At 34.0% G+C, this 13,664-nt stretch overlaps 1 protein-coding gene across 4 annotated transcripts; it reads right to left on the reverse strand.

Moving 5' to 3' along the window:
- Positions 1–8,060: 8,060 nt before the first annotated feature.
- On the reverse strand, positions 8,061–12,702 carry LOC131626482 (WD-40 repeat-containing protein MSI4-like). Of its 4 annotated transcripts, XM_058897296.1 has the most exons (11): positions 12,641–12,702; positions 12,464–12,529; positions 12,290–12,364; positions 11,741–11,816; positions 11,424–11,628; positions 11,010–11,096; positions 10,336–10,447; positions 10,145–10,219; positions 9,974–10,050; positions 9,338–9,437; positions 8,061–8,378 (listed from the first exon to the last, which is right to left on the reverse strand). In XM_058897296.1, exons 4-11 carry the CDS (start codon positions 11,772–11,774, stop codon positions 8,271–8,273), a joined length of 798 nt encoding a protein of 265 aa, XP_058753279.1. In that variant the 5' UTR covers positions 11,775–11,816; positions 12,290–12,364; positions 12,464–12,529; positions 12,641–12,702; the 3' UTR covers positions 8,061–8,270. The 4 variants fall into 4 exon arrangements, with proteins under 4 accessions (XP_058753279.1, XP_058753280.1, XP_058753278.1 ...); XM_058897297.1 differs by lacking the exon at positions 12,641–12,702 and having other exon boundaries at positions 11,010–11,084; positions 12,464–12,617; XM_058897295.1 differs by lacking the exon at positions 12,641–12,702 and having other exon boundaries at positions 11,915–12,364; positions 12,464–12,617.
- Between the last annotated feature and the right edge of the window lie 962 nt (positions 12,703–13,664).

Here is a 13,664-nt window from a genome sequence, read left to right on the forward strand (position 1 = left end):
GGCCATAAAGTTAATAAAAAATCCAAGCAAAACACTTCAAAATTTCTCTAAGTCTTTTGAAAATTATCTTCTTAATTCCATATCTCTCAAAATAATCACTTTTTGAAAAAAGTTCCAATGTCATAACTTTTTTGTTTTGCCAAGATCTACAACTTTCATGTTGGGATATTTTTGAGTGTGTAGGCAAAATTTGGAGATCCCTGAATTAGGTCAAAATACACTTAAAAACCCAAATTTGACTTTTTGTTGACTTTTTTATTCTTGATGAATTCTTTGAATTTCCTTTGATAAAATATCTTCAATATCCATATGATGATGATGATTTGGATCCTTAAAAGTCCATGGTTGACTACTTTTCTCAAAAGTCAAAGGTTGACTTGCATAGTTGACTCCTTCCAAATGAACTGCAGTTTTGTGATTTCCAAATGAATCAAGCTTTCCTATTCAAATGAATGATATGGATGGATTATAATGTTGATTTGGATGCCCTTGAATCATATTTTGAGTCTTGGAACCATCTCCTGATTAAAAGTCAACCCTCTAGTGAAATTAGGTCAAAAACCCTAATTTGAGCTTCTGATGAACTTGAAGGTGATTAATCTTGCATTGAACTATCTTTGGACCTTGGTATTGATTGGAGAACCCTTTGAATCATAGAAGAATGTTGAATTTCTTTGTGGGCCTCAAAACCCTAGTTTGCTTAATTTCTTCTTGATCAGTCTCCTGTCTTAGGACACAAGCAACAAACAACAATTTTTGTATTTTCTTTGGGTTAATAAAAGATAAATGCATGACGATAATGATGACAATGATGATCCTAATATTTAAGATATGGTGGGATCTCAATGGTAAAAAATTGGGGTGTAACATATTCCCCTATTTAAGTTCCTGATACTTGAGGAGGGGAAGATGGAATCTTCGTCTCAACACGGTAGGAGGGACTTAAATATAAAAGATAGCACAATTTTGGACCCTGAGATTCCACATGCATGATATGAAAGCAACATATATATATATATATATATATATATATATATATATATATATATATATATATATATATATATATATATATATATATATATAATTTTCATTTTCATGTGGAAGAAACAAACACACAACATCCTTCCTTCAAACTGGGAGGAAGGAAACAGATCTACTGGAGACATAGGGTAGACAGCCCCTGACACTTGGAAAATGAGCGACACAACAGACTTTGGTAAACTCAAGATTTTACAGGATAGAGTTTTAAGGGGTTCTGGATTCTCTCAGAACAAAAGGGGTTAATTACGAATTCTCTCGCAATGACAAAGATATGGTATGGATTCACACATAACACAACACCAAGCTATGGATTCTCACACAACAAGGTTAATCTTCTCCATGGGCTACTTTCACATGCTAGGGAAGGAAATAAACGGGCTTTCTTAATGAACTGTCTCATACGCTGGGGAGACTCACCATTCACAAGGGATAATAAACTTCAACATGAACTATCCCGACGCTGGAGGGACTAACCATTCATAATAATCTTCAACTAATCATTCATAAATATCTTCAACATGAACTGTCTCGACGCTGGAGAGACTAACCATTCATAAATAACTTCAACATGAACAGTCTCGACGCTGGAGAGACTAATCATTCATAACTTCAACATGAACTGTCTCGACGCTGGAGAGGCTAATCATTCATAAATAACTTCAACGTGAGCTGTCTCGACGCTGGAGAGACTAACCATTCATAAATAACTTCAGGTTCTTCAATAGACTGTGTTCACCGTCTATTGTGAATCTTCTATCGTGAACTGTCTTCTTACATCGAGAGACTAATCACTTGCAAAATTAGGCTCTTCAACAGTCTGTCTTCATCATCTTGAGAAGGCGGACCATCTATTGTGAATCTTTTATCATTTCCAAACTTCTTTTGCTGGAAACATTTTTCTTGCTCCGTAGAGACTGTCATCTTCTTTCAAGAAGGAAATTGGGGACACACAAGCTGCTAGAATAAAGAGACCATTACTTTTTATCAAGTAATAACTGCAATAGTAATTGTTGGGGATATAAATCCAACTTTCTGGGGAACCACAAACAGGTTCATGTTTGTAAATATCAGGTCTTCAATCGTGCAAAATAAATGCACTATGAGAATCCAAGATTCGCTAATCCAAATAATCATATCTGCTGGAGACAAAGTTCAGTCCAAGGCAGAGTTGGAATGAAACACCAAACAAGTGGTAGCAGGAATTGCTATGAATACGTACTTAACCCCTAGGTACGTGGTTCGATTCTTGCGGGAGGCAAAAACAATATTTCCTGGGCAGCCGGTAAGAAGACCTAGGGGGAATATTGATTAAGCTGGTGGCAAGCTCGGTTGGCCGACACGGTTGATGCGTGTAGCGGATATCGGGGTGTTACACTAACAATCTCACCCTTTGGTAAATTTTAGGTAAAACAACCAAAGATTAAACAATCTGGAGAGAGGAATAAAACCACAAGGCAGAGGAATAAAACCAGAGACCAAACTGCATAAAAATTGTATCAAAGATACAACAGTTACACAAAGTCTTCTTCAAAGCTCTCCAGAAGTCAGATGTTCATACATTAGGTCTGATATCACATCAGAACAGCTTTTTGGAGCTTGTACAATAAGATGGGTCCATTATTCCCATTGTCATACAGAACCAGTACTCCCCCTTAAAGGGAGGAACACATAATGAACTATGCAAGTTCACACATCATAGGCATATGCAGCAGAAGATAATAAAAGTATCACATCAGGTAAGATGTCAGAATATTAGGTAAGACATCATGCACACACTTCTCCAGTCTCCAGTAGCAACAGCAGCACAACATAACTCATAGCACAACATACATCTACCCTTATAACTCAGGACACAAGACACAACACAGGATGTTAGAACATCCAACATGATATCCTGCAAACACAACCACAACAGAAGTGGCAGCAGAAGCAGAAACAAACTCAGACTCAAAATTCACATGGCAGACACTCATGCTCCCCTTAAATTATTGCATACTTCAAGCAACAATACTAGACGCAATGACATTTTTCTCCCCCTTTTTAGCTAAAAATTGACAAAAATTGAGTAGAAAGAAACCGACACGGAAGAGATTAAAAGAATCAAAAGAAGCAATAATTGATTCAAGACAAAAACAAAGAATCAAAATTGGATCTATAGCTAGATGCAAGACTAATAGCACCAAACTAACTCAGAAGGAATGGTACTCACCCAACCAGGACTGAGAAAAACAAAAGAAATGGAAATAACAAAAAAGGTACTTGACCCAAAGAGACAAAAACAGACAAGAAAAAAAGAAAGAAACAACATATTTTATTTTATTTGTAAACAGATAGCATATAACAACTATCCAAAATCACCCTCCTGATTCAATGAACTTGACCCAGTCTTCATCAGCATCTCAATCTGAATTATGTAGATGAACCTGATTCTTCTTAATGGATTTCATCGTTGTCTCAGATGTTTTACCTGTCCTAGATGCTCCAGTAGATGTACAACATTTGTTGCAACGCTGAACCCAACCTTCTTTGGATCATTGCCCTTATCCTTCTTGGATTCTAGCAGGTGAACCTTCTTAGAACCAGTATCTTTGGAAGATTTACTCATTTTTGAAACACATTTTGTAAGGATGGTAAGGATGTAACGCCTTTAAATACAAGAAAATTTACCTAGATTGTATTGAAGTTGTGCTTATAACGACAATCCAGTCAATGAGAGCAGTTTTGGAAGAAGATAAAATCATTCTTAGTAATAATACATCACTCACCATAGGAGAGAGACACGTTTCTTATCAGTTTTTCTCTATTTCTAAGCTTTGACTAATGGAAAATGTTATAACATTTAAAATGACATTCTCCATGCCATTAGAAATGCTTTATATTAGATTGCACATATCACAAGATGAAGGCATATAGTTAGCAAACCGACCAAACAGTTACTACTATAATTATTCAGCATTGCAATTCTAAAATTACCCCTCATATTCTCAATGTAACTTGCACCTCAAGTTATGATGAAAATACTTCATGTAGCTTCTCATACATACCAATCTTAGGAGTGTCAACATTTTCCTGTAGCAAGACTTCTGACACAAAGGTGACTTGAACCAAAGACTTATTTCTGTAAACAGAGTTAAATCCTTGAGTACCTTGATTGTATAAGCTTGTCACACAACAATGTCATGACATTCAGTTTGACATTGTACATTTTTAATAGTCAACCCAATAGAAACTACATCTTCCTTCAGCAATGTAGTTATCTTTAAAGATATACCAAGATAACATAACTTCTTATCCAAGAGACAAGATTGTTTCTCAACTAGAACATCCTCCTTTAATACAATCTTCATGATACTTGACCAAAGGCTTTTACTTTAATATTCACCATCATTAGTTATTTCATCTTTGAAACTACTGATGATTCCATACTAAAGTAAACTCCAAATAATAAACTCCCTTTTTGACAAAATTTGGTTTACTTGAGAGCTTTATTACTCAGTGCCAGCTAGTCTTTTCACAATTTCTGGAGTAACCACTTACTGAGATGATATTTCAGCATCTGGTTGAACATTACTAAAGGTACTTCTCTCAGTAGAATCACTCAGAAGCATACCTTGTTCTCTTTCAAGGAGAAGATAAGAACCTTTGAAGACTTTTCAAATAATAAATTTTCTTATGTTGTAGACCATAAAAGAAAAAGGAATATACATGTTTCTATCCACCAAGATACTCAAATTGCAATAGACTAGTCAGATCCATATAATAAATTCTACAGCTTTTGTAATTGTCTGATGTTGCACCTTCTGGTGTGACATCTTGACTTCATCTTCCTTGAACACCAAGTAAGAGAATAATCAATTAAATACTTATGGAGTCCACAAATAGAAAATGTTTTCAAATCCTCATAAGAATCCAATTTGCTCCACAAAGAATCCAATTTCTTCACACTCATATTATTGAATGTTTGACATTAATTGGATTTACCTCCAGCTTTATCTTGAGCATCATAGACTTATCGATGTCAGAACAGATGTTTTGGACATTTGTCTAGACATTCAGTCCATTTTCCTCAAAAACTGGTTGGATTGCCTTCCAAGGAACATAATAGCAATAAGAAGCCTTTCATTATAGACCAGAGCACAAGCTCCTATAGAGTTAGAAACAAAAAGAATGCTCTTATTCTTCTTCAATATCTCATCACATTCATGTCAAACGTCTTGATTAGAAACTATAGTACTTATTCTTGATTAGTCTCATATCTGAACTTTTTCTTCTAAACACACTTGGATGTGCCTTTATGAGTGGACTTGAGAAATTTCCAAGTATCTTTGGGCACAATAAAAGTCATAAAAAGTCTCAGATTCTTCCTGTCTGTATTCTTAACACCAGGATTCTTCCAACCTGTCAAACTTTAAAAATTTTGCTGGCCATGATTTCCATAATGTTATCACTTTAGCTTTCCAAAACACAAGTAGTACCGGAAAAATATCTCCCTGAAGCTCACCCAATATACCAGGGTGTCTGCTCTGATGCCAATTGAAATTCTGGCACTTACAAAACATGCTAACACAAACATATCAATAACACGTAATATCAAGACAGATGTTACAACATCTGGAAACAAACAAAACATATCATACTGAAATTGATACCGAATTAAAAATTGCATAATGATAAATAATACAGATAATTGTTAACCCAGTTCGGTGCAACATCACCTACTATTGAGGATACCAAGCCTGGAAGGAAATCCACTATGACACTATTAATTCAAAGCCTAAACAGTCTCAGTTTACAAGTTCTCACTTAATCACTATTTTGTGCAACTTCTACCTAGAAATCAACATCTAGATATGAGAAATCACCTTCTCACTTCCTAAATCACCCCAGTGATATCTAACAGTTCCAATCCCAGTTATTGTATAAAAAACAACTCAATTTAGATTATTACACTTCAAATACAAAACTCAAACTCTTTTGCTTAAAAGCATCAAGAGTGAGAACAATAACTTGACAAACTGTCAAGTAGTAATCAGTCTACCACATAGTATTAAAAGATACATGGGTGACTTACAAACTACACAAAATACTCTCAAACCTAACTCAAGACTTCCTCTAATTTTATAATTGTGAAAGTTCTCATTACATTAGGTTAGGTCTTCTCTTTAAATACACCTCTGCAATCCACGGGCTTCGAAATCTGCATCCAGATATTTCTTGATCCACATGTTGAGTGATGCACCAATTGTGCAGATAAATCTCCTTAAATCTTGGAACAAAAATATCAAGTTTCATAAATTATCTCATCATCTAATTTTGGCAACTTGTATACAGCTGAAGATATAAATTTGTTCCAGATTAAATCTTCTTGACCTGCGAAAATTACTGAGATATATCCAAAAGAAATATCACTAAATCAAATTAAATCTGTCAAGATTTAAAACAGTCTTATTTGTTCTGGTACAGAATGTCACAACATCTGTCAGAACATCTTTCTTCAATGAACCTGAACAGCATGTTAGAACATCTTCCATGACATCTTCGTTGTAAACCATGCTTTAGCAAAATTATGTCAAACCTAAAACCATGGTACTAACAGTCCATTTTACTTTATTTCATTAGATCATTTTGCTTTTGCGTCGCTGCAAAGATGCTTTCCCAATGACAAACAACCCCAACCAGAGCACTCATAAGTCTAAGCCAGCATGGGTGAGTGTTGTGGCAATATTGCCGAGAGTCTGACTCTTGGCCATAGTTATGGGAGTACTAGCTTGTGTTTATTTAAGACCATCATTACGATTTCTAAATAATTCATATAAGTTACAATTAAAATGTAAAATAACACATTAACTTAATTTTTACTATTCAAAATACATCACAAATTATCCAATGTAACACATAAAATTAAATAACTTGTTCCAACAAAATTTAAAATATAAATATTCGTGACAATTATAACAACAAACGGTTATAAAATGTTATAACAATTATAATTAGATTGATGGGATATTAATTTATAGCAAATTGTTATATATATATATACTAACTCTATCCTCCCATAAAAATTATATCAGAATTTTTTAAATCTCATTTCAACCTTATTTTTAATTAGAATACATTATGGTATCTTTTCTAACTTTCTACATAATTATATTAGGATGAAACCTTTTAGTTTGAAATTAAGTCAAACCATCCATTTTTGTTTGATATTTATACTTTTATAATACCAAAAAAAATTAAAATACATAATACGCAAATTATTTATAGCATACCTTTATGAATTAAGAAATGATAATTTCTAATTATATTTAATAAATTAATTTTTTTGAGCTAGCGGGCTACCCATGGCCATACGGACCGGTCCATTTTTTAGGGCTTTTTCGGACCGATTTAAAAAAACCCAGTTGTAAATGGATTCGAAAAATTAGGCCCAAACCCTAACTTTTTTCGAATCTGATGCATCGGCCCATGGGCTTCGATCCATTTTGAAAACTCTACTTGAATCCTGACACACACTTAATAAATGTCAAACAATCTAAGATAGGGTTTTAATCTTCAAAATTTTACGTTAAAAAAAGCCAAACTTAATTCTATATTTCATCCATAGTATTAAATTAAAACTATATCTCGTTCATAGGCTAGAAAATGAGTTATTTATAAATTTCGAAAAGAAAAAAAAAAGATTTTTTTGGATAAGGTGTTTGGAATTTAAAATAAAATTGCAAATGAAATAAAAAAAAATTAATTATTGGTTAATTTTAAGGTGAGATACGCTGGAATTATACAAATCAATAAAAGAAAAATTATGAAGAAAATTCAAAAGGGACCTAAACAGAATTCGTTGTAGATGTCATCTCATGTGTCTGAAAAAATATGTTAAAAGAATTATAAACTCAAACGCTAGTACACCTCAAAAAACTATGCGTTAATGACATAAACTTGTTTATCAAAACACTTCTCATTTAATCAATATACTAATATTATCCGTTGAGATTTTGAAGGGAAAAATAATAGAAACATTTTAGGGTAAGTGAATCTCATTCATTTGCTTACGTTATAAATAAGCCTATTCATTCTCCAATATCCAGCCTACATCTGTTCTGTCCAGTGAAAATGGAGCCACATGAGCTAAGAATTACATGTTATGTTCTCTAATATGGCAAAAGATGAATCCACAACAAAGTAAATAAAAAAGTGAAAATTACACAACCCTTCATCTATGAAGTAAATTATGTATCGGTTTTTGCAGCACAAGCCACCACGTGAGATTTGAATTTCTCCAACTCTGCCAAAACCTCATCCTCTGGTCTATAGAGCAAATCACTCATACGCCATATCTGCAGCAAAGATAAATGTTAATGAATCAACCAAAATAATTAAGTTAAAACAGGTTGCTGAACAAATAATTATTGTTCAGTACTAAACTCTGACAAACATCATATATTTATCATTTATGTATTATTTTATGTAGTTTCTATTCGGGTATATTGCATTGAGCTTCCCTAAAGACTCCTTAAACAACACAAATATGTCTTAAACAACACAAATATGTCTTTAACTAGATACTGTCCCTTGTTTACTTTTTCTGAGATACATCCCTTCCAAATTAACACCGACTGTCCTCTGTTAAGACAAATATTGTGGAACTGGAATATTTTGACACATTACAATTGGGAAACAATTTCCAATGAAAGGTGGTGCAAAGATAGTCACTGAATCTTTACTATCCTTTCTTTCAATCCAAGTTAACATGACAGCATCCAAATTAACATGACTGGCCAGTGGAACTGGAATTTGCATTGACTTGTCAAAAGTTGCCTTTTTTCTTTTATTTGGCTTCTTAAAAGTCACAGTTCAGTCCAGTTAACTTGGGGTTCTGTCATACTCAAGCATGTTGGCTTATTAAAAAATACCTCAAATTAGAGGGTCGGGGATGATATTCAGGGGAGGGTATTGCTTATTGAAAACTAAAGATGGCCTTTTAACAAGCTTTGAGAGAGGTAAATGCCATATGCCATTTCTTTTTATAGTGAATATATTCATGTTTTATTATTTTATCAATGACCGATATTTTAAGTTAATATCATTCAACAGAGAAGATTATCTGACATTTCAATTTTAAGATTTGTTATGTCACTTATGTAAAGACAAATGTTCCGATACTTCCTTAAGACATTCATCCTAAATCCCATATTTATGTCCGTGCAGTCTCCACAAGCAAGCAACATCATTTCAACTGTATAAAAATTGGATAATTACCGTATATAGTTAGAACATGGAAAATCATTTGACATACCTGCAATGTTCCCCCTCCACCAGTGCTTTCACAATCATCAGACACACTTACAATTGTCCATGGATCATATGCATTCCAGTGGAAGTCAACAACTTTGTCTCTGCATATATATAAAAGTTTGTAAAAACAAATAGCAAGGTCGGGATGAGGGGCAGCAAGTATTTTGACACATTAAATAAAATAAAAAATCTGTCCAACAGATCCAATATTGTTTGACATTTTCACCATATGGGATGACACAATGCCAATGCTATTAAACAGTCAAATGAATGCAACTTGAGGATGACACAATGCAATTCAAGAAAACCACTAGGTTGATGCTATCTTGAAGAGATCATTTCTACTAGAATTCATCGATTGGTATTGCAAGCATGAGACCAGTACATCTTGAATATGTTAAAGATAGAGAGAATCAGAAACAGAGAAACCCAGCAAGTGTAAGAACACTTAAGAGCAACATCAGATGAGAAACATAAATAACATAAGGTTAAGAATCATAAAATTTTATTTAATTGACCAGGCTAAAAAAGGTAAACTATCAAGTAAAGAGCAATCCCTTCAGCTACAAATTTAGATGATTGAAATAACTAACACTGAAGTATAACTAAGTTTACCATAGAGACAGTACGTTCATACCTATGACCAGCATGTTGGAAAAACAACCCTGGAGGAGAGTTTATTGTTTTCCCAGCTCGCTCTATCTTTTTACCAACCTGATCACAAAACAAAATAGACATCAACACCTAGCAACCAAATATTATCTTTGTGGCAAGTAAGCAGCAAAATATTATCCAATTGAAACTGCACCTTCTCATAATCCCAAATGTTTAAGAGACCATCTTCGGCTGAACTTCCAAATACAGATGATTTGTCTGGAGACCACTGAATTAAAAAAACTGTTACTAACATATGTTGGCAGCACAGTCATAATATATATAGTGCCCGAAAGCATGGAGAATTAACAGAATTCAAAAAACAAAAAGCATGCCGTAAATCACCTGAACACAAAGAACAGCGGCTTTATGAGCCTCAAACTTATGGATAGGAGACCCAACCCCATTAGAGGTGAGACTGCGCCGATCAAACAAGCGAACAGAATTATCTGCCGACCTAAAGTGATATGGTGAAAAGTCAAACACATGTGAAATGATAGGAACGAGACAGATATTGAAATATAAACAGGATTAAGGGAAATAACCCCTACAACCAGAGGTAGTTGGAGAAAAAACAACAAATGCAGAGAGGGAAAATTGGAGAAATAAATGGAGCAACCCTGCTCCTTACTTTCTTTATCCACACTCATTCACAACATGAGAACCCGTTCTCTTTTCTCGCTACACATGGTTTACCTTTATCTATACTCATTCATAATCACAACATTGTGAGAACCCATTCTCCTTTCGCTACACATGGGTTTCAATGCAACTACTCTTACTTGACATTATACTCAAGCCATGCAGCATGTTGCCAACTGGCAATGACCTAACAGTACCATTATTGCATTGCTAGTACCACTTCCAAAAAAGTACAACTAAATGTTATGTTAGATATCTGCCAACATTCTAAAACAACCCTCTCTTTTTTTCTGGGCTTTGGACAGGCTATTTAGTTATATGAAATAACAATATTGGAAAACAAATTTAAGTACATGATTGAACTATAGACCATATACCTTAACAACAGGACTAGAGCCAACGCGTGCATCCCATAAAATGAGACAAGAATCATCTCCAACACTACAGAACTCCTGCGCACTTCACTATTAACATATTGATGTCAGAAGGATATGAATCTCATAAAGTAAAGATATTTCCCATGTTGCTATTATAGTGCAATAGTCTAGATTTCTCAAATAGAATACGAAAACATGGATAATTTTGTTGTGCTCTCCCCTTACAAGATATACTTGAAAAAGGAGTAGCTAGCTCATTGATAAAGGATACCAGGGAGTTGAAGAAAAGGAAAGAATAGCATGTCATCTAAATTTCACCCTTAGTTCATAATAGTACAGTAAATAGTAAAATGAGAATATCTACTTCAATAATAAGGAGCACATAAATATGAAACTACATAGTAAACAAATTACCTAGAAGGGCAAAAGGCTACATCTTCAACAGTATCATCGTGCCCAGAGTAGATACCTCTTGGCCCGACAGAAGGGCTATCAACAATTTTGTCATTGCCTTCCCCAGATTTAGGGTTCGGCTTGATAATAGATCCACCAGACTTGTCCGTAGCGGCCGATGTTACATGGTCTTCAATACTCCACAGCACCACTGTTTTATCTTTTCCTGCAATGCAACTTATATATTTCAGATGCAGAGCAACAAGTAACCATAACAATGATGACAGGGGTTTAAAATCCTAAATGTTTAAAGGGAAAGAAAAAAAAAGTTTGCCAACCTCCTGAAAGAACATAAGGCTCAGCTGGGCACATTGCAAGAGCAAACTCAGCATTGTCTTGGTGTCCTGTCAATATCTGCCGGAAAAAAAGCTCAGTGAATATTATACCAAGAAGTATCAACCTCAACAAATAACAAAAATAACATTAGAATAAAATTTTGCTAAATAGGATACTTCGGGGGAACTAAAGATGGAGGTCCACACAATTCAAATTGTGGAGGAATCCACGCCAATTTCAAAGATTTAGCACCGTTAACCCTTTTCTGGCCCCAAAGATGCTATACCCAGCTCATCCGTTCAATACAATCACCCTCAATAACTGAAAAGCTTATTCAATAAATCAATATACTGAAACTGCAACATGATTTGGCCTATTCACACTTCATAAATCCTAGTTTTTAGGGAAACAAACAAATTTCTCATAAACAAAAGGAACATGCATCAGCTTCATTATGTGATTTGATTCTGTGTTACAAATTGGTCTGTACTTTCCTAGGTGGACAAATGTTCTGGATAATTAGTGCACATGGCCTAATCAAATAGGCATACCAAATCTGAACGAGAGTTTGTAGCTCCAAGGACAGCGTGACGGTTAGGTTGACTTTCAACATCCCAAATGAGAACCTGGTATTTGAAGAGACACAAATAAGGAACAAAATAGCCAGGAAACATGCCAGTTCCGAAGAATAAATACAAAAGCAAGGAAAACTGTAAAATTCTTACATCAGGGCTGTCTGTGTGAGTAGCCACTATCTTAGAATTTTGCGGCAATTCCTTAATTTTGTTCACCTACAACTCAAAACATAAAGATCAGATCAGCAAACAACAGTACCCATATCACCAGCATAAAGATGTTCAAATCAAGCAAAAACAGCATTGTTATTAATAATGCCCACTAACCGACTCACTGTTTCAGGTGTTTGCCACTTCTGATTTTGTAATTTTATTATAATGTTTTAAAAAGTTTGCCTACCAATATATAACCCACAACTCCGATATTCACTACGTACCGCAATAACCAATATATCAAAACGCACGCCACTATACTCCGATATATATATTTACACACACACACATATATATATATATATATATATATATATATATATATATATATATATATATATATATATATATATATATATATATATATATATATATATATATATATATATATATATATATATATATATATATATATATATATATATATATGCCATACCAGAATTTCAAATGCTTCTTGTGAATTGATCTTCATCTTTTTCTTCAATACTGATCATGAAGCTTGTTACAGCTGATAACACATTAATGATCCTAAGTAAACATGAAACACTGTCGAACAACAACTCAGTGTATTCCGTTTTTCTTAGTCATTCGACGTGAGTAATATATGGATAGATCAAGTATTTGTGGATTCTTATAACTCCATTGGAGCTTACTCCATAACATGCAAAGTTTTCTTTTTCACTCTTTTTGATTTTCTTTTCATAGGCTTGTGATGTGTAGTTCAACATAATCGTTTCATCACACACTTTGTGTGAGTTGCCTCTAATGGAGCAGCTTAATTAATCTTATGCTTATTTGCTTGCTCATGCTGTCTCACTCTTTCTCGCCCTCACATACTTCTATCATAGTTTTGTTCTTTTTATAGAAGTTTGTTATTACCGTTTGAACTATATTTGAACATAGCATTTAATGTTTGCTGTAGACCGAATAATGACACACTTATTTCCAAGGCGAATCTTACCTTTGGTAGCGTGTCTTCCTTGTTTTTCTTCTTTCAAGATAGTTTCTCTTGGTAGCGTGTTCTCCTTTATTTTATCAAGATATAGACGAAAATAGATGTCATAATTTTGTCTTTGCATTGAGTACTGTGATTGCTTGCATGTGATTTAATTGGAGCAATTTATGTTGTTCTTCGAAG

The sequence above is a fragment of the Vicia villosa genome, unplaced genomic scaffold (genome assembly GCF_029867415.1).
Source record: "Vicia villosa cultivar HV-30 ecotype Madison, WI unplaced genomic scaffold, Vvil1.0 ctg.000291F_1_1, whole genome shotgun sequence".
Classification (NCBI taxonomy): Eukaryota; Viridiplantae; Streptophyta; class Magnoliopsida; order Fabales; family Fabaceae; genus Vicia; species Vicia villosa.

Coding starts and splice junctions, on each gene's coding strand:
- LOC131626482 (XM_058897296.1), bottom strand. CDS start 11,774: ATGTGCCCAGCTGAGCCTTATGTTCTTTCAGGAG. Junction 10,220..10,335: donor CCGCTGTTCTTTGTGTTCAG/GTGATTTACGGC, acceptor TTTTTAATTCAG/TGGTCTCCAGACAAATCATC. Junction 8,379..9,337: donor GTGGAGGGGGAACATTGCAG/GTATGTCAAATG, acceptor TCTTTGCTGCAG/ATATGGCGTATGAGTGATTT.